Source organism: Gracilinanus agilis, chromosome 5 (genome assembly GCF_016433145.1).
Source record: "Gracilinanus agilis isolate LMUSP501 chromosome 5, AgileGrace, whole genome shotgun sequence".
Classification (NCBI taxonomy): Eukaryota; Metazoa; Chordata; class Mammalia; order Didelphimorphia; family Didelphidae; genus Gracilinanus; species Gracilinanus agilis.
In genome coordinates this window covers 293869388-293886196 of record NC_058134.1, presented here as the reverse complement: position 1 = coordinate 293886196, position 16809 = coordinate 293869388, and the positions used below count along the sequence as shown (strand labels likewise).

The 16809-nt window shown below is 57.9% G+C and overlaps 1 protein-coding gene across 1 annotated transcript in view; it reads right to left on the bottom strand.

Annotated features, from left to right (window-relative positions):
* Window positions 1-16659, bottom strand: part of KMT2D (lysine methyltransferase 2D) — a 27850-nt gene extending 11191 nt beyond the window's left edge. The window contains exons 1-34 of the mRNA XM_044679260.1: window positions 16589-16659; window positions 16119-16245; window positions 15672-15892; window positions 15419-15528; window positions 15078-15240; window positions 14811-14976; window positions 14616-14730; window positions 14351-14517; window positions 13999-14144; window positions 13664-13798; window positions 12260-13317; window positions 11826-11939; window positions 11387-11497; window positions 10442-10546; window positions 9705-9886; window positions 9449-9613; window positions 9234-9343; window positions 9096-9143; window positions 8319-8540; window positions 8005-8124; window positions 7791-7895; window positions 7524-7648; window positions 7269-7416; window positions 7043-7108; window positions 6213-6323; window positions 5720-5860; window positions 5523-5607; window positions 5029-5270; window positions 4860-4933; window positions 4182-4232; window positions 2225-4045; window positions 1945-2118; window positions 1728-1864; window positions 7-1452 (exon numbers count right to left, since the gene is read on the bottom strand). Of these exons, the coding sequence (XP_044535195.1) occupies window positions 7-1452; window positions 1728-1864; window positions 1945-2118; window positions 2225-4045; window positions 4182-4232; window positions 4860-4933; window positions 5029-5270; window positions 5523-5607; window positions 5720-5860; window positions 6213-6323; window positions 7043-7108; window positions 7269-7416; window positions 7524-7648; window positions 7791-7895; window positions 8005-8124; window positions 8319-8540; window positions 9096-9143; window positions 9234-9343; window positions 9449-9613; window positions 9705-9886; window positions 10442-10546; window positions 11387-11497; window positions 11826-11939; window positions 12260-13317; window positions 13664-13798; window positions 13999-14144; window positions 14351-14517; window positions 14616-14730; window positions 14811-14976; window positions 15078-15240; window positions 15419-15528; window positions 15672-15892; window positions 16119-16245; window positions 16589-16637 (8360 nt within the window). The 5' untranslated portion in view covers window positions 16638-16659. The remainder of the gene's footprint in view (window positions 1-6; window positions 1453-1727; window positions 1865-1944; window positions 2119-2224; window positions 4046-4181; window positions 4233-4859; window positions 4934-5028; window positions 5271-5522; window positions 5608-5719; window positions 5861-6212; window positions 6324-7042; window positions 7109-7268; window positions 7417-7523; window positions 7649-7790; window positions 7896-8004; window positions 8125-8318; window positions 8541-9095; window positions 9144-9233; window positions 9344-9448; window positions 9614-9704; window positions 9887-10441; window positions 10547-11386; window positions 11498-11825; window positions 11940-12259; window positions 13318-13663; window positions 13799-13998; window positions 14145-14350; window positions 14518-14615; window positions 14731-14810; window positions 14977-15077; window positions 15241-15418; window positions 15529-15671; window positions 15893-16118; window positions 16246-16588) is intronic.
* Between the last annotated feature and the right edge of the window lie 150 nt (window positions 16660-16809).

Genomic DNA, 16809 nt, shown 5'->3' with positions numbered 1-16809 from the left:
GGGGGCGGGGGCGGCGGCGGAGGGGGCGGGGGCGGCGGCGGAGGGGGGGGCTGCTGCAGCTGGGCAGAGAGCTGCTGCTTCTTCTGCAGCTCCTTCTTCTCGTGCTCCAGCAGGTCCTCGATGAGCAGAGGCAGCTCGCTGGCCACCAACGAGCTCTCCATCTTGTCCAGCTCATCCCCAGGCGGCGGAGGCCCGCTGGGCAGCGTCAGGGGGCCGCCCTCCAGGTCAAACTTCTCCAACAAGGACGCTCCCCCAGGGCCGGCCAGAAGCTGGGGCGGGGGGCCGGCCGAGTGCGCGTTGTTGGGGAAGGGGCCCACGTTCAGCCTGCCGTCCCGCGGCCCCAGCAGGTTCTGCCCAGGCTTCAGCCCCAGCCCCAGAGGGCCCGGGGGCCCTGGCTCCGCCTTGGGAGCGGCCACGGTGAACTGGCAAGGAGAGGCCTGGTGGCCAGCCTCCTCCAGCTTGGGCTTGACCTCAGGAGGCTCGGGGGCGTCCGTGGAGGGGGGCGGACGCTCCTCGGGACCAGACGGGCCGGGTTCTGCGCCCCTCAGGAGCGCCTCTCGCTCGGCCTTCTCGTTGGCAGACTCGACCAGTCGCAAGTGTTCGTTAAATATGTCCTTCTTGTCACCAGTGTCCAGCTCAGGGTCCGTGTAGGCCAGGAGGTCGAATTCGTCCCCGTTGAGCAGGTCGTCCAGGTGGGGGTCGTTGGTCTCCAGGTTCCCCAGGGTGCCCAGCTCGTCGTCGCCCTTGGCCACGTCGACGCCGAGCCCCAGGTGGGCCAGCTCCTCGTCGTCCTCCAGCGCCTTGTGGGCATCGAAGTCGTCGTCCAGCTCAGGCTCCTCGCAGGGCAGCTTTCCAGGTTCCAGGACCAGGGCCGGACGTCCCGCCTCGCTGCTGGAGGGAGATCGGCCGACCAGCTCCAACCCGGCAGGCAGGCCGGGCCCCTTGGCGTGGGGCAGCGGGTGAAGACTGTTGCTCAGCTCGGGCGGCGGAGGAGCGGAAGGCTTCTGTGGGGGGAGGGCCGGGGCCGCCACGGGCCGGAGACCTTCGGGAGCCAGGCGGTGGGAGTCCTCCACCACCGAGAAGAATCGGGGGCGCTGCGGGGGCCCCTGAAGATGGTAAGGGGCGCCGCCAGGGCCCGGGCCCTTCTGCACGTTGTGACGAAGCTCGATGAACTGAGCGGGCCCCGCGGGACCGGGCAGCGGCTCCCCGGGACCAGGGGGTCGGGCGGCGAGCCCAGCCAGAGGAGGGCCTAGGACCGGACGGCCCATTTCTGGCCCGGCTGGCTGAGGGAAGCGGGCCGGCATGGGAAGGCGCATGGAAGCCACGGCGGCCGCTGCCTGCTGCTGCTGCTGCTGCTGCTGCTGCTGCCACAGGGGCTGCGGCTGTGGAGGGGGCAGAGGCCCCGAGTAGGGCCCCCGGGGAAAGAAGGCCTGCGTGCCCCCGACCAGCTGCCTACAAACAGAGCCAGAAAGGCAGGGTCAAGGAGGAAAGCGCCACGTCCGAAGGAGGGTGGAAGGAGAAAGCAGGGGAACTGAGGCAGACTGGCCCAGGGCCCCTCCACCTTCTGGGGTCTTTATCTCTGGTAAATGAGGAAGCTGAAGCTCAGCTTGAATGAGTGGCCAGCTGGCCCTAAGGTGGAATTCAAACCCAGGGCTCTCCCGATTCCCAATCCGGTGTTCTTTCCAACCTCGCCCCTCCTGCATTCCCAGTTGCGCCCGGGGACTCACCGGCCATTCATGTCGATGGAGGAGGGGGTAGGCGGCGGGGGTGGCCGCGAGAGTCGCTCCTCTGCAGGGAAGGGGCCGGGCCCCAGGACCGAAGCACTCAGTTTGTTAGGGGGCAAACCTGTAAGGCCACTTTTGTCCTGGGGGCCAGAAAGAAAGCGGTGAGAGGCTCGGCCACGCCGTCTCCCAAGCCCGGGGTCCCCCCGGCCAGCGCACCCACCTGTGCCCCGGAGTACACGGGGCCCCGATTGAGCTGCTCGAAAGCAGGGTTGCCTGGCTCGGCAGCCCAGGGTCCCGGCCCCACGCTGCTAGTGGCTGCCGCCGTCTCCTTCTCCTGCCGAAGGGTATTCCGCTGAATCTGCTGCCGGATCAAGAGCTCTCTCAAACGCTGGCGCTGGGGAGGGGAAAGTGGGTCACTCGTCTGGCCAGCCAGTGAGGACCCGGGACACTCCCGGAGGTGCAGAGGTGGAATCCCGCCCCGCGCCGCCCCGGACACTCACCTGACGCTGCTTCTCCAGCTCCGTTTGGCTCAGACTGGCCATGCTGGGGTCCTGGGGACCCGGGAGCTCGGGACCCACCAGACTGCTGGCCATCCCAGGCACCGAGTCTTCTCGCTTTTCAACCGGGGAAGTGATGCCCCCCCGCTGTGGGGCACCATGGGGCAGGTACGTGAGAGAACTGTCCGGCGCAGGTTGTGGTAAAACCGATGGTGGACGCATCGGAGACATCCCATAGCCCTCACCTGGCGGCCCGGCGCCTGGCCCCAGGGGGCTGCCTCCTGGATGGAAACTGCCCACCGCTGTGGTGTAGTTTGTGCTTTGGGGCTTGCCCACGGTGGGTCCTGGCCCGTAATGGCTGTTGATCCCATGGGGTGGGGGGAGGCTGGGTTGAGAGGCAGGGGGCTTCAGGGAGGGCTCTCCCACTGCCTGGGGGAAAGTGAAGCGCATGGGAGAAGGGTTGCCCACAAACACACTTGCCCCAGGAGAGCGGACAAAAGATGGAGGCTGCCCGCCAGAGCTTTTGGTGTGATGCTCATTCAATTGCCCAGAAGGCAGAGCTGCTGGAAAGCCCCCTACCCCTAATGGAGTATGGCCCAGGGGCCCGGCCTTGAAGGCAACTTCAGGAGGCTGGGACCGAGGCGGCTTGTGCAGTGGGGCAAAAGGGTCCCGGGACTGGGGCCGTGAAGGAGGACGGGAGTAGGGGTCGGGTGACTGGAAGCAAGGGGTGACTGGTGACTGGCAGAAGGCTTCAGTGGACAGCGGGCGGGGGGTCAGGGGAGACTGAGAGCTAGACTGAGACTGGGGGCTGGCAGGTACTCGAGTAAAAGGGTCCGAGGGCAAGGAGCGAGGAGGCAGGGGACAGCAGCTCTCGGGGGGTGGAGGCTGAGGCCGGGGTGTCAGCGGGGGCTGTGAATAGGGCTCAGGATAGGAGCCCGAAGGAGCTGGGCGATACAGGTCTGCATGGCTAGGGGGGGAGGGAGCCACAGCGTGAGCAGAGGGAGGCTCCTGGGGCCTCAGGCCCATGCCCGGGCTCTGCGGCTCTACCTGAGATGCCCGAGGGGTCAGGGGGGCTTTGAAGACATCCGGTGCCTTTAGCTCCAGGCTGCCTAAATGGGGCCCAGAGGAAGGTGAGTCTCCAAAACCAAGGCTGGGGGGTCCATAGCCAGGAGAAGCTGCCCCCAGTTCCTCCTTCTTTACTTCTAGGGCCTTCCGAGGCTCCCCAAAAGGTGGAGGAGACATCAGCTGCTCAGGAGCCTTGGCCCCAGCTACCCCTGGGCTCTCTGGAACCGCCAAGTTGTCTAGCGAGGGGCAGCGGGGCTTGAGAAAAGGATCGGGGGTGGAAGGCTGGTGCCTCGGGGTGCCAGGTGGGGTGGGTTGGAACTCTCCGGGCTGGCCGGCCCCAGGCCGAGGCGGAGCGCTCAGCATCTGAGGCTTTGCAGGGGCCACTGCTGGTCCAGGATAGGGGGGATAGGCTGGTGGTGCTGTGGGGAAGCGAGACTCCAGAGTATAGGTGGGGGCCAGTCCAAAAGGGTCCTGCAAAGGCACTTGGGCGGGCACCTGGGGTGGGAGCTTGAGGAAGAGATCACCAGGCGAGTCAGGGCCGGGCACGGTGCCCGCTGGCGGCTTCAGGAACCCGTCCGAGGAGGTAGACAAGCCAGCTGGGGTGGGGGGACTGCCAATGAAGACAGTCGGAGCAGAAGCTGGAGGGGGGCTGCCCAGCATCCCTGGCTGAGGGGGGATGCGTAGGTGCAGGGTGGGCCGATCGGTTTTGCGGGCTACGTCGCCCACCTTGGTCTGCTTGCTGATCTGGCTCTCCGCCTGCTACAGGGGCACAAGGAAAGAGGACGGCTGACACTGGGGCCTCCATAGGCTCCAGGGATGCACCATCCAGTGAAGAGCTCCCTCCTCCAAACCCTAAAGCTCCCCTCACTTCCCCCAGGGCCAGGCTCCCACTCACCTTCTGCACCTTGTTGATGCGGTGAGCCGCCCGGTTATCTTTGGCCTTTTGCTGAGGAATAATCAGGTCCAAAACTTAGTCATGTGCTTCAATGCTCAAGCCCACCCTGACCAGGAAGCCTATTCCCTGGGTCAGTGATGAGCAGACTTTTTAAAGAGGGGGCCAAAGGAGAGGAAATGCTCATCTGTCAGTCTGTTTCTAAGGCAACTCTTTGGAAGTTTCATTGTATTGTATCCTACTCCTTGTATTCGTCAGATTAGGGATAATGTCATGCTGCTGGATAGAACATTTCAGGGGGCCACATCTGGCCCTCGGGGAGTAGTTTGCCCATCACTGCCCTGGGTGAGTGGATGGAGTGGGGTGGAGAGACTCCCAAGGCCAAGGGAACTCCTTTCTTTCCCCAAGGCCTTGGATCCTCTCCTCCAGGTGGGGCTCCCCTGGGGCCCTGGATCCCTTCTTCCGGGGGGGCTCCCCTGGATCCCTTCTTCCGGGGGGGGGCTCCCCTGGGGCCCTGGATCCTCTCCTCCAGGTGGGGCTCCCCTGGGGCCCTGGATCCCTTCTTCCGGGGGGGCTCCCCTGGAGCCCTTATTCGGGGGGGGGCTCCCCTGGGGCCCTGGATCCTCTCCTCCAGGTGGGGCTCCCCTGGGGCCCTGGCCTCCCTCCCTTTTCCCACCTCACCAGGTAGGGCGCTTTGTCAGTGGCCGGGACTTTTCTCCACAGCTTCATGATCTGCTTGCAGCGACTGGCCCAGTCTGCAGGCCAAAGGGACAGTGGTCAAAGGGGATGGAACAGAAGTGACCCTGCCCCACGCCCCGCCTCAGGTTCCCTTTTCTACTCTGGCACACACCTGGATAATCCTGCTTCAGATTGGGAAAGTTAATATTGGCGTAGAGCACAGGCGAGATTGTAGAAAGTTGGCCCAGTTCCTCATCCTTTTCCCAGCGCTGGAGGCTCCGCTGGTTGTAGGAGAGCCCGTCGCCCTCGCCCTCCGTGGTAGGGGTAGTGGGTGTGGAGGGTGTGGTGCCCCCTGAGCCCGTCCAGGGGCTGTCAGGCTCACCGGGCTCTGGGCTGAAGAAGCCCCCGCGCTCCCTGGGGCGCAGGGGCAGAAGGTCACAGCGGGCCAAGGGTTCCAAGCCCAGGTCCCTTCTCCCACCCCTATGGGGACAGGTTATCATCCAGGGAGGGAGACAAAGAGGCCAGGGATCCGGAAGTCAACAGAAGGGAAGGTAGTGGCTATAACTTGAAAAACTAAGTCTCTTTGTCTATACAAGTGGTGGGGAGGGAGGGAGGGAGAGAGAAGGGACCATAGAGCTAGCAGCAACGAAGGGTAGAGATACCTACCTACTGTCAAGGAAAGGAGACTGGCAAAGCCCCGGGTAGGAGTCCATTGGGCTGCTGGTAGGGAGGTTGCCCAAAGGAAGCCCACCTGTAGGAGGCAGATGGTGGTGACGGGCACAGCCAGCATAAAGCAGAAGCGCCTGCTCCCGCCACAGGCTACAGCCCGCCCCTGACTCTGGGCCTCTTCCCGCCTAGAGCACCTTGTAGGAAGGGCCTCTGCTGCATTGGGGTGTGACTCCCATCCAGGTTAGGAGTCCCACAGCCAATCTGCTGCTCCCGCTCAGAGCCTAGGACATCCTTGAAAAGCTGCTGCAGGTCTTTTGATTCCATCTTGGGTAGCTCTGCATGGGAAAGGGTGGAAGACTGGTAAGGGAGGCTTAGGAATGGAACCAGGGAAAATGCAACCACCTGCCCAGGAGCATGGTACAAGAACAGCCAAAGAGGAAAACCAAGGCCATCCAGAATAACCACAACGGATGTTTATTTAATCTAGAATATAAATCCCAATCTGTCTCGGCCCCTTTTCCTTTGAAGGAATCTTCACCAACTGTATGCTCTGTAAGGACAAACATTCTCTCACCCTTCCTTTATATAGTCCACCTTCTCTTATATGGGAATACGAATTCCTTTTTAACTTTCTCAGCTAAGAGCCCAAAATAAGCCCTTGAAGGAGCATTTCACTAGAGAATCAACCTTCTGTGGGGATCTTGTCCAAGTCAGAGCTGAGCATTCCCTCGCCTGGGGTTCCTGGTTTCTCTGGGTCACTGGGGACAGGAGATGTCTTGATGCCACCATCTTCAGGGCCTGTGGGAGCAAAAACTCCTGGGTTAGGGTTACAGGGGACTTTGAGACAATTCTTGGTCCCCAACTCCCACCCATCCTATCCCCAATTTCTCAAGAGTAAATGAGACTGACAGGTACAAAGCCACTCATGGCTCAATGGGACACTACTCTGTTGTCTACCACAGTTGGCCCTCAATGGAGTCTCTGAATTCTGTGTGAACCAAAATCATTGCTAAGCAAAAACTCCAAGGAGATCAAAGACAGAAAGGTCCCAAAAATATGAAAAATATTTAAAGCAGCAATTTCTGTAGTGACAAAGAAATGCAAAGGAGGTAGCTGAAGAAACACATGAACTAAAAAAAAAAGCCATGAATATCATCAAGAATTTTCTTTGCTGAAAAAGATGACAAAATGTAAGAATCCAGAGAAACCCAGAAAGACTTCTTGTATGAACTGATACAAGATGGGAGCATAACCAACAGAGTAACATACACATTGATCATAACGACACAAAGAAAGCCTTTAGAATGCAGATCAATGCAATGCCTGGTGAGGTAAAGAGATTATGGCGACATAAGGTATGTATCATCAGACATGGCCCCTGTGGTGATTTGTTCTACTAAGTGGGGGACAGGGCAGTGACTATTGAGTGATTTAAAAAAAAAAGAAAAGAAAGAAAGAAAAAAACCAAACATTTTAAAAACAAACAAAACTGGACTGTTCACGCCAACACCCCTCACCTGGAGTCTCTGAATTGCCTTCAGGGCCCCTGGACTCTTCATCTGCGACATCTGGTCCATCATCCCCTGTGAGAAGAAGCCGCCAGCATTCTCATCAGATACTTCTCCCCACCGGTGCCTATGCTGGGCACCTGATGCCAGAATTAAATGCCCAAACCCACTACATTCCAGCCTCCAGCATTTGCCAAACTGCTATGACAACCACCTCATCTCCAGATCCACTGACCTTTCTGCGAGGTGGAAGACTCCTTTCTGTCAGGGCCCAGATCCCCTTTAGCCCTGGGGGTGCCTGGCGCAAAGCCCGGCCGTCCATCCCCAGCCACCAGCAGCGCCTTTCGGCTGAGGTCCAACAGCGCCTTTCCAAAGAAGGCTTCCTACAAGGTAGGATAGAAGGAAGGAGGCAAAAGGCAAATAGTTACTGTTCTCCGCCAGTCACATCAGCCGGATGCTCCCCTCCCAGCCCTCCTGTCCTAGTCCTCACCTGCAGGTAGGCAGGGAACATGTCCTCCAGCTTGCTCTTCTTCCGACCCCGACGCTTCTTCTTCTCATCCCCTTCAGCTGGGCTCTGCTCCACTGCACCCTCTGTAGGTGGGTCAACTGTCACCACTGGAAGAGAAGAGCCAACGCTAAAACCGTTCCTCCCCAGGAAGCAGGGAGCCCTCTCCCCTGTCATCCCAGCCGGTTCACTCCCTGCCCACTTATGTTCCCACTTGGCCTCCCCTGACTCCACTGTCCCAATCCAGCTCACCCTCATCAGGCTGGCCCTCCCCACTCAACACTTCCACCAACACAGCAGGCCCTTTCTTTAGCCGAGCGTGAGATTTGCGCTGTCGAACCATGAAGCCACCGATGCCTGGAAGGAGGGAGGACTGAGGATGAGGAGCTGCTCTGAGGGCCGGAGGTGTCTCTCCCAGGGCCTCTCCCCTCACCTCCACTTCCACCCCTGCCTGACGGGGACCCACCGGGCCTATAGGGTTTGCGTTTGCGTTTTTTGCCCTCATCAGTCTCTTCCTTGCCAGGCTCTCCATCAGGGCTGGCAGGAGCCTCCAGCTTGATCTCACACTCCATGTGCTCCACACCAACTCCTGCCAGTAAAAAATAAGGGAGCAAGGTCGGGGTGTGAGGAGGAGGGCACAATACTACCCAAACTAAGTCCCCTCAAACCCAGGCCTAGAGCAGAGCCAGGAGCCTCCCCAGACGTCCAGACAAGGCAAGTTGCTCCACTGGGATCCTGGGGCACTCCATTGCTAGCCCAAGCTTGGACCAGTAGCCAAACCTTCGCCCTTGAGCAGCTCGTCTGCGTCCAGGTCCCCATCTTTCTTGTCATCGGGGCCGCCGGGTTCCGAGGGCTCTGGCCCCTCGAGGCCGCCCTCACCTAGGAGGCCAAGCCGCCCACGCCTCTGACGCCGCTTGTGAAGGGGAGACATGGACAGATTTCGAAGGACAGCCATGCCGGTCTCTGTCAGCCACACACCCTCGAAGCTAAAGTACTGGGGCTCTGTAACGGAGGGGAGGAAGGCAATAACTCTGGGGTAAAGGGGCTCCCAGGCAGGCTGACTTGGGGGGGGGCGGTACAGAGCCACAGATACATGGAAGATTGGATGGAAGAAGAAACCGAAGCCCCCAAGACTGGGATGTTCTCAAAGGAAGCGAGCCCTTTGGCATACTTCCCCTGTTCCCAAGTGCCAACAGAAACCTGATTCCTTAGGATTAAGTCCAAGGGAAATCCAAAGAAGAAATTATCTGGCACTGGAGAAAACTTTTGATTTCATCCTAATTAACCCTGGGCACATTCCCCTGTTCTCCAGGACCCAGGGGTCTGAAGTGGACACCACTAACCGGCAGCGCCCTTGTTATAGGTGGCCTACCTGAACTGTATTCTCGGGCGGGATTATTACCAGGCACAATAAAGTGGAAAAACCAGCAATCGGGGGCTCTGCCACTAACTAACTGGGCAATCTGGGACAAGAATCTTTGCCTCTCTGGGCCTCGGTTTCCTCATCTGTAAAATGCGGAGCTTGGACTAAGGGATCTCTAGGATTCTACAACGTACCTGGCTCCTTCACCTTCACAGGCACGAGCTCTGGTGGCGCCACAGGCACTGGATGGGGAGGAGCAGAGGCAGAGTGAGGGGCCTGATCTCCAAGTGGCCCCCAGACCCATTTCCCCACAGCTCTTGCTAGTAACTCACCCACAGGCTTCACCACATAGGGCTGGCAGGAGACACAGTCAAAGCCTTCATCCGCTGCTTGTTCCACCTCTTCCTCAGTGAAGAGGCTCTCACAACCAGCATGCATCCACCTGACATTGGGGAGAGGCATGAAGTGAGCCCAAGAGGGAGGCGGGGGGCTGAGGGGGTGTCCGGGGGAAGAGAGGGGCTGCAAAGGGGCTAGGAGTTCCTCTCACCGGTCACAATGGCGGCACTGAATTAACAAATCTTCTTCTACATAAGGAGCACGACACGCCGGACAAGTCACCAGGCTGGCACAGGGCCCACAGTGGGTGTAGCTGTTCTGCCACTCACAGTGGAAGCCTGGTGAAACAGCTCCACACTGCATGCAACTCACGCACCTGGCAGAGAAACGGACACTCAGCACCAGCCTGACAAACGTGGACACTGGCACAGCCTTCACTCCCAACCGCCCTGTGCCCTCCCCATTACCATTTGCACTTCCAGCCCCCCTTGGGCACTGTGAGCAGTGGAGGATCCAGACAGTAAGTGTGGTAGCTGATGTCACAGTCATCGCAGAGCAAGAGTCGAGAGGGGTCGGAGGCCTGGCCGCACACCTCGCACACAATGCATTCCACGCACCTCCAGCCCTTCAGCAGCATCACCTTGGTAATCTAGGAGACAGGAAACGACCTCCTCAGGAAGGAGCACGGAAGGACACTACCCCAAGAGACCAAGACCAGGTCCACCACCAGACCGGCAGGGAGCCTAGGATGGAGGGGCTCTTCATATACTAGTGGAGCATCTCTCAGAAGAGAAGCTCATGCTCTCAATGGTGACTCTCCACAGAGGAATACATTTAAGGATAATATTCCACAACCACTGACCTTACCTAGGACAAGTAGGAACTTAATAAATGCTTGAATGATGGACGGTTTGCAAACCTTTACTTAAGACCAAAGATTCTGGTGCTTCTCAAAACCTAGGAACTTAAAATCAACTAACACCTCCTCTTGCCTTCACTTCCCTCCTCCCCACCTTTCAGAAGTCACCCTGTAAAGCCATGAGACCGGGGAAGAAGCTGAGAGCTTCTCCATCAAAGAGAATCCAGCTGTTTGACTAGCTCCAGGTACAGTTTAAAGGTTTCGACTCAGCAGTGCCCCAGGTATGATGAGTCACCCTTGAGCCTTGGTCCCACAATTTTTTTCCCCTCCAGGCCCTGGACTCACCTTGCTGTTGACACAGTAAGGATGGTAGCACTGTGAACACTGAGAACAGGCCAGGAGGTGGCCTTCTGCCCCTCGACCAAAGCTGCCACACACTACACACATGTCCTGGAAAAAGACACACAGACAGAAGGATGAACTAAACCCCTGGCCACACCATGCTCCTACAGAAGAGCTAGCTGTTCTCTGTAAGACACCAAGCTGGGGCAACTCTCGGGTCCTAGGATGCCAAGGACCTTGGGAGATCACCCAGGCCTGGCCTTCTTCCCTGGGATCCTTGCCCCTGGCTTTTGGTTTGGTTTTAACCCTGAGATAGCTGTATTCCCATATAACTGATTTCCTCCGTAATCCTATCTGGCACACATGATTCCAAGGAGGTCCTCTGAGCCACCAAACCATAGTGTTTTGTCTCCTCGAAACTGAGGCCAAGAAAAAGCACATGTCAGAAGCAGAGCAAAAATCCAAAAGCCATTTCCTCATCTATGAAATGAGGGCATCAGAATGCCTTGCCTACCTTCAGGGGCCTGTTCCCTGTTACAATGTTGTATCATTTGTATGGATTTGTTTTCATTTATTAGAAATCATGTTTCATCACAGGCACTCCTCTACTTTTCCTCTATCACCTCCTCAATCTTCTTCCCTTCTCCCCCTACTGCTCCCAGGTCCTCCTTCCCTTTGCCCTAGCTTGCCTTCTCCACTGAAGATAATCAGGCCGCAGGAGTCTCACAGGAGATCGTGCTAGGAAAGGGGACTGTGCTCCAAAGTAAAGCGGTCACTTTGTCATCCCCATTCCCTCTCAAACTGAACAACTGAGGGTATAACTCAAGTTGCCTCTCTGCTCTGTTTCCCCCGGCCTAGAATGCCTCCATGGGGTAGACCTCAAGTCTTCTTTTGATCCCTCCAAGTTATCACTTCCAACCATGGGATCAGACCAACAAAGTACAGTACCTGCATCAGGACAAATTTGTCGGTGTTGGAGAAAAGAACCACAGTATTCTGCATGGTATCATCATCTTCCTCCTCCTCCTCTTTGCTGGGAGAGCTATCGATGTCGGCAACCTGAGAGGCCAAGGGAGGCAGGGAGGGTGAGCCCCACTAACCCCACCCCGACAATCTCCCTCCCCCCTGGGGTGATGGGCAGTGAAGCCTGGGCCGCTGCTGGGACCAAGTGGATTCTATCTCTCGTCCTCGAACACCAGAGGGTTTTGTTCAGAGGCCAATGGGGTTGGCTCCCTTAAAAGCCAAGTGGCCTGAGAGAGAGGAAAGGGTGGAATGATGGAGGGCAGGTAGCCTTGATGCCTCTGGAAAAGGAAACGGCTGTGTGGCAGGTGTGGGGTCTAGGGACAGGTACAGTCAGGGCTGCGGCCAGAAAAAGACCGCTCCTTACTACCAGAGTCTCCACAGAGGAAGTGGTTGACTTCAGCCGGGCACGTCCTCTCCCCCTTCCTCCATGGGCACCCCCCCGAGGTCGACGTCTTCCTGGGAAGCTACTGCTACGGCCCTGGGCAAGAGAAGGAATGGGCAACACGGACATTGGGGAGCGTCCAGGGGCTTGGGCCCTGCATCCAAGGCTCTGGCAGGGAAAGGTCGTTAGCACTGCTGTGAGTGGGAGAAGAGAGGGCAGCGGGGACAGCCTAACCATGGGAAAGAGTGGAATCGACTCCAAAAACCCGAGCCTGGGAAGGAAGACAGCCGAGGTTTCCCTCTGACCCTTCCCAAATTGGGCACCTCTCGAGAGACAAACTGCACCAAGCGAGGCCCGAAGGCAGAGTGGAGAGCCCTCGGGAGGGAAGAGAGAGGCCCTGATCCCACTGCTCTCACCTGTTTGATCCGGGAGCGGGCCGGGGAGCTTCGTCGTCTCCCCTTGTCTCCCTCGGCCTTGCCGCCGGCTCCAGTCGTGCCAGAATCACAAAGCAGGGAGTCGTCGGTCTCGGGCAGCGAGTCGGTACAGAGCCGAAGGGAACCCTCATCCCGCGCAGGGCTGACGTCGGTGGACACCCCCAGCTCCATGGAGAGGGAGCCGCCCCCCTCGGGGTCTGGGGAGCCCAGCAGAGGCTCAGAGCCGGGGAAGCTGGCGCTGGCATCACCTTGGCTCAGGTTGGAGATCTCATTAACAATGTCGGACTTGATGAGGGTGGGAGGGGTGTGCACTGGGGGGGCAACCGGCTCCTCAGGCTCTTCACAAGGTGGGCTCTGCCCAGCCTGCTTGCCATCAGAACCATAGACCTCCATAGGGGTCACTGGGGCCAGCTCCTCAGGGTCAAGGAGCAAGGGGGAGCCTTTAGGATCACTACCTGAACTGCCAGAGGTCTGTCCAGTCTCTGGCTCTGGACCGGTAGCCTCAGTCTCATCAAGACAGACTGTGTCCTCACCCAGGCTGGAAAAGACGTCCAGGGCTGGGGCAGGACTAGGGGCAGGGCTGGGCGCGGGGCAGGAGAGGTCCCCTGTGGGACAGGCTGGGGGGCTGATCCCACTAGGCTCCAGAGCTGGGCACTCCGGCTCTGTCTCCATCTCCTGGGATTCGGATTCATCCAGGACTTCTGGTGCCTTCTCCAAGAAGCCCAGGGGAGAAGGGGCTAATGGCAGAGGGGAGCACTGTGGAGGAGGGGGCTCTAGAGGGATGGGAGAATTCAGTTCTCCCAGTTCTTCAGGGGAAGCCGGAGAAGGAGTCAAGTCTATAGGAGCTATGGGCTCTGGGTCAAAGCAGCTGGCTTCTGGAGGGGGGCTAATGGGCGTGTCTAGGATAGGGACCTCTGGAGGGGTTCCTGGCTCACTGTCCCCTTTGGCATCAGGGAGCTCCTCTCGTTCCCCCAAGGGAGACAAGGATGGTGGGGCTACAGCAGTGGCAGGAGAGAGTGGAGGAGGGGGAGGATCTGGAGGGAAAAAAAGCAAGATTTTAGAAGAGCAAGATCCCGAGGGACAAAGAACAACAAGAGTTCACATTGTTCTTTGAGGGGTGCAAAACATCTTCTTGACAACAAACCTGGAAAGTGCTAGCCAACTGTATCACTGGCCTCATTTTAACTGATGATTAAACTCTGGCAGAGGGAAATCTGGTAGCTTGCCCCAGGTCACAGACCATGGAACTGCCAAGAGGCCGAAGGGAAACCCAGGTTTCCTGACTCCTTGTCCTAGACTCACTTCAAAATACCACAAGGCCTCTAATCACAGACATGGGGTAAGAATGAATGGATCCTGGAAAAAGGATGCTACCCATATCCTTACCTGGTGCTAGCTGAGGTGACAGCAGTGGCTCCTCAGGTAAGAACAGGGGCTCCAGTGGCATCTCCTCATCAATGGGGGCAACCTCAGGTGGGGAAGGGACCTCAGGTGGGGACTCAATCTGGATCCCTGCTTGCCCTGCAGACATTTAAGGTTATCTCTACTAGTTATGGCTTCAGATATACTCCACAGGGCATATGGGACAGGGGTGACTGGCCCCTGCCCTGTGCCAAAGAGCAGCAGAGCACAAATAGTATCCCCAAAGTCTTAGAGCTGCACCGAGAGCAGCTTTATTAAAGCTTTCATTATCAAGCAGTTTGTTTGGGGGAGCCCCTCACCTAGTGGTTTGGCTTCACACTGCAGTGGCCCTGGTTCCTCAGACTGTGGGTGGGCTTCCTCCTCCCCCTCCAGCTGTTCCTGGCATGCTGTATCAGGATCATCTGGTGTACTGATGGGGGCAATGCCAGGCTCTAGTGGTGGATATCTGCAAAAGGAACAGAGAAGGAGGCACTATAACCCTCTGTAGGGCCCTTCCCTTGCACAGCTGCCAGCGCCATGTGGGCATCAGGGCATCTGTGAGCATGGCACTGCCTACCCCAGGGCTTCCCAAATTCCACTTCATCTGGGGAGGCTTTTGCCAGCATTAGCATTCCCTTCCCCAACGTGCCAAAGACCCTCTCTCCCACTTACTTGTTACAGACAGGGGGGTTCTGCTCGGTATCAGGGCTGCCCATCCTCCCGCCCTGGGTGTTCTGCTGCCCCTGGCACCGCTCACACAGTGAGTAATTCTCATACCACTGGCAGTTGGGATCCAGCTCTGCTGGGCACGCCCCACAGGCTCGGCACACCCGGCACGTCTGTAGGGAGACAGAGGGCATCCTGGGCATCAAGTCCGGCACGAGGGGCAAGAGTGTCCCCGAGCGGAGGCCGGGAAGAAGAGCCCAAGGACACTCACCTTGCACTTCCACGAGTCAGGAGGGAGGCTCTGGATGGCTGGCTTCAGGCAGAAAGTGTGGTAGCCCTTGTCACATGCCTCACAGACTAGCATCATGGAATCCTCCCCAGGCTGCCTGCAGGGGAGAGAGCATAATCCAGGATCCTCTCGAGTCCCTTCCCAGTTCTGCCCACCCTCCTCCTAGCCCATACCCACCTGCAGGTTTGGCACACTTTGCAATCTGGGCACTGCCAACCAGCACGTTTTCTTGCAGTCAGGGCAGTGTCCAGACAGGCCCCGTGATAGTGTTGCCCACAGCTAGTACAGAACAGCAGGTCTCGAAGCTCACCCAGCCCGTCACACACCACACAACGGGCATCCTCTGGTGGTGGAAAAAAGGAAAGGTGAAGTCAAAGGCCAGAACGCTTAAGTGGCCATGCCAGGAGCACCCAGTCCCAAATGCCCCCCCTTCCTGGCACTCACCCAGATGTCCTGCCTCCTCGCCATGCTCCACACATAAAAGCTGCAAAGTCTTCATAGACTGGAAGGAACCACTGGCGGTGGCACAGGGAAAGTGGTAGAGCCGTGGGCATCCAGGTGATCGGCAGGGGATGGAGGCTCCCAGCCTGGTGCAATGGGAACATCGCTGCCAAGGCAGAAACACAGCCTCAGAACCTGATCCACCATCTCCTCAGAGCTAGCGCCCAGCCCCACATTTACTCAGGTGCCACCGATCTCCAGCTGAGTGTGCAGACTCAACACGAGGAAGCTGGACACGGAGCTCCATCCCCTCCACCCTCTACTGGCTCTTCCCCATGGCCTACCTGAGAGATCCCTGAGAAGATGGCCTTGTCCACTCCATGCAGCTCTGGCCCATCTTGGCCCTGCACTCCCACTGACCATGCTGCACACCAATGGTGAGCCCAGCAGGGTCCTGGACGAGACGGTAGAGAGAAGTGGGGTAACAATTAGCACCAAGAATTCCCATCTCCCAAGATTATCTCTCAACACCCCTTTTCTGCCCCAAATTCCTCTTTTTTCATCCCCTTCTTCACCAGACTTGCTCCCATCCCTTACCGCCAGGCTTTCCCAGATGGGCAGGTGTCACACCCTCAGGGAAGCCAATCTGGGACAGGTCATCACTGGGTGGCACTGCCTCTCCAGGTCCAGGCCCCCCAGGTGGCATTGCTGGTCCCTGGGGCCAGTCTGGCGGAAGTTCAAAGCACCTCAGCTCCCGTTGTCCATGAAGACTCCATTCCCCACAGTTACAGAAGGCACAGCGCCGAAGTGGGCCCTTGCTGTAGGCACACAATCATTGACACCTACATCAAGCACTCTTCTGTCAACCCTAGGGGCAACACTCCCACCCCTCCTAAAACATCCCCATTTCCTAGTCCCTTCCCAGATTCTTCTGAAACACAGGGACTCCCCAAATCTCTACTGCAGATCTTTAAAAGAACTGTCTCCATCAGAGCCTCTTACTACCTCGAAGTCTCTATCTCTCATCTCCCATAGGCCAGTTACCTGCAGTCCTGGGGAAGATCCTGGGACTTGGGGCTCCCTGGGTTGTGAACAGAGGCATCCCCCAAAGATGGGTTGGGGGGGTCTGGCTCAGTGGGGCCTGACTCTTCAGAGGCTTCAGGCCCATCAGCTAGAAGGACAGAGAATCAAGATCAGGCATTATCTAACATTCTGCCTGTGCCCAGTTGTTCCCCAGACCCCACCCAATCATGGACAGAACCTCCAGCCTATCCTTGGATCAAGGAAGTCCTTTAAAGTACTGAGAGGAGAAAGGCCTAGAAAGGATGGCCAGATCCCTAGGAACAAGAGGTAATAGGAGGCTACCCCAAGCTCTCCTACTGCCCCAAAGGATATACTTGGGCCTTAAGCCTTTCAGGAGTTGCTGCCCCTAATCACTGGGTACAACTCCTTGTCCTTGCTCCAGGAACAAGTTCTCAAGATACCACCCATCTACCTTGACTTCCCAAGCTCACCTGCCGGCTCGGAATCTTTATCTTCGCCAGAGGGCTTCGGGTCGTCCATTCCTCTCTCCAACTGGGCAGTGCCCTCCCGGGGAGACCTGGTCGTATAAACATAAATGCCCAAGATGCCACCCTCTGACACACCAGCACTCCTTTCCTAGTATTCCAGAAGGAGGGACGGCTGTATATCTAGACACTGCAAGTAACTAACTATGCCTAGGAGTTCTGGTCCT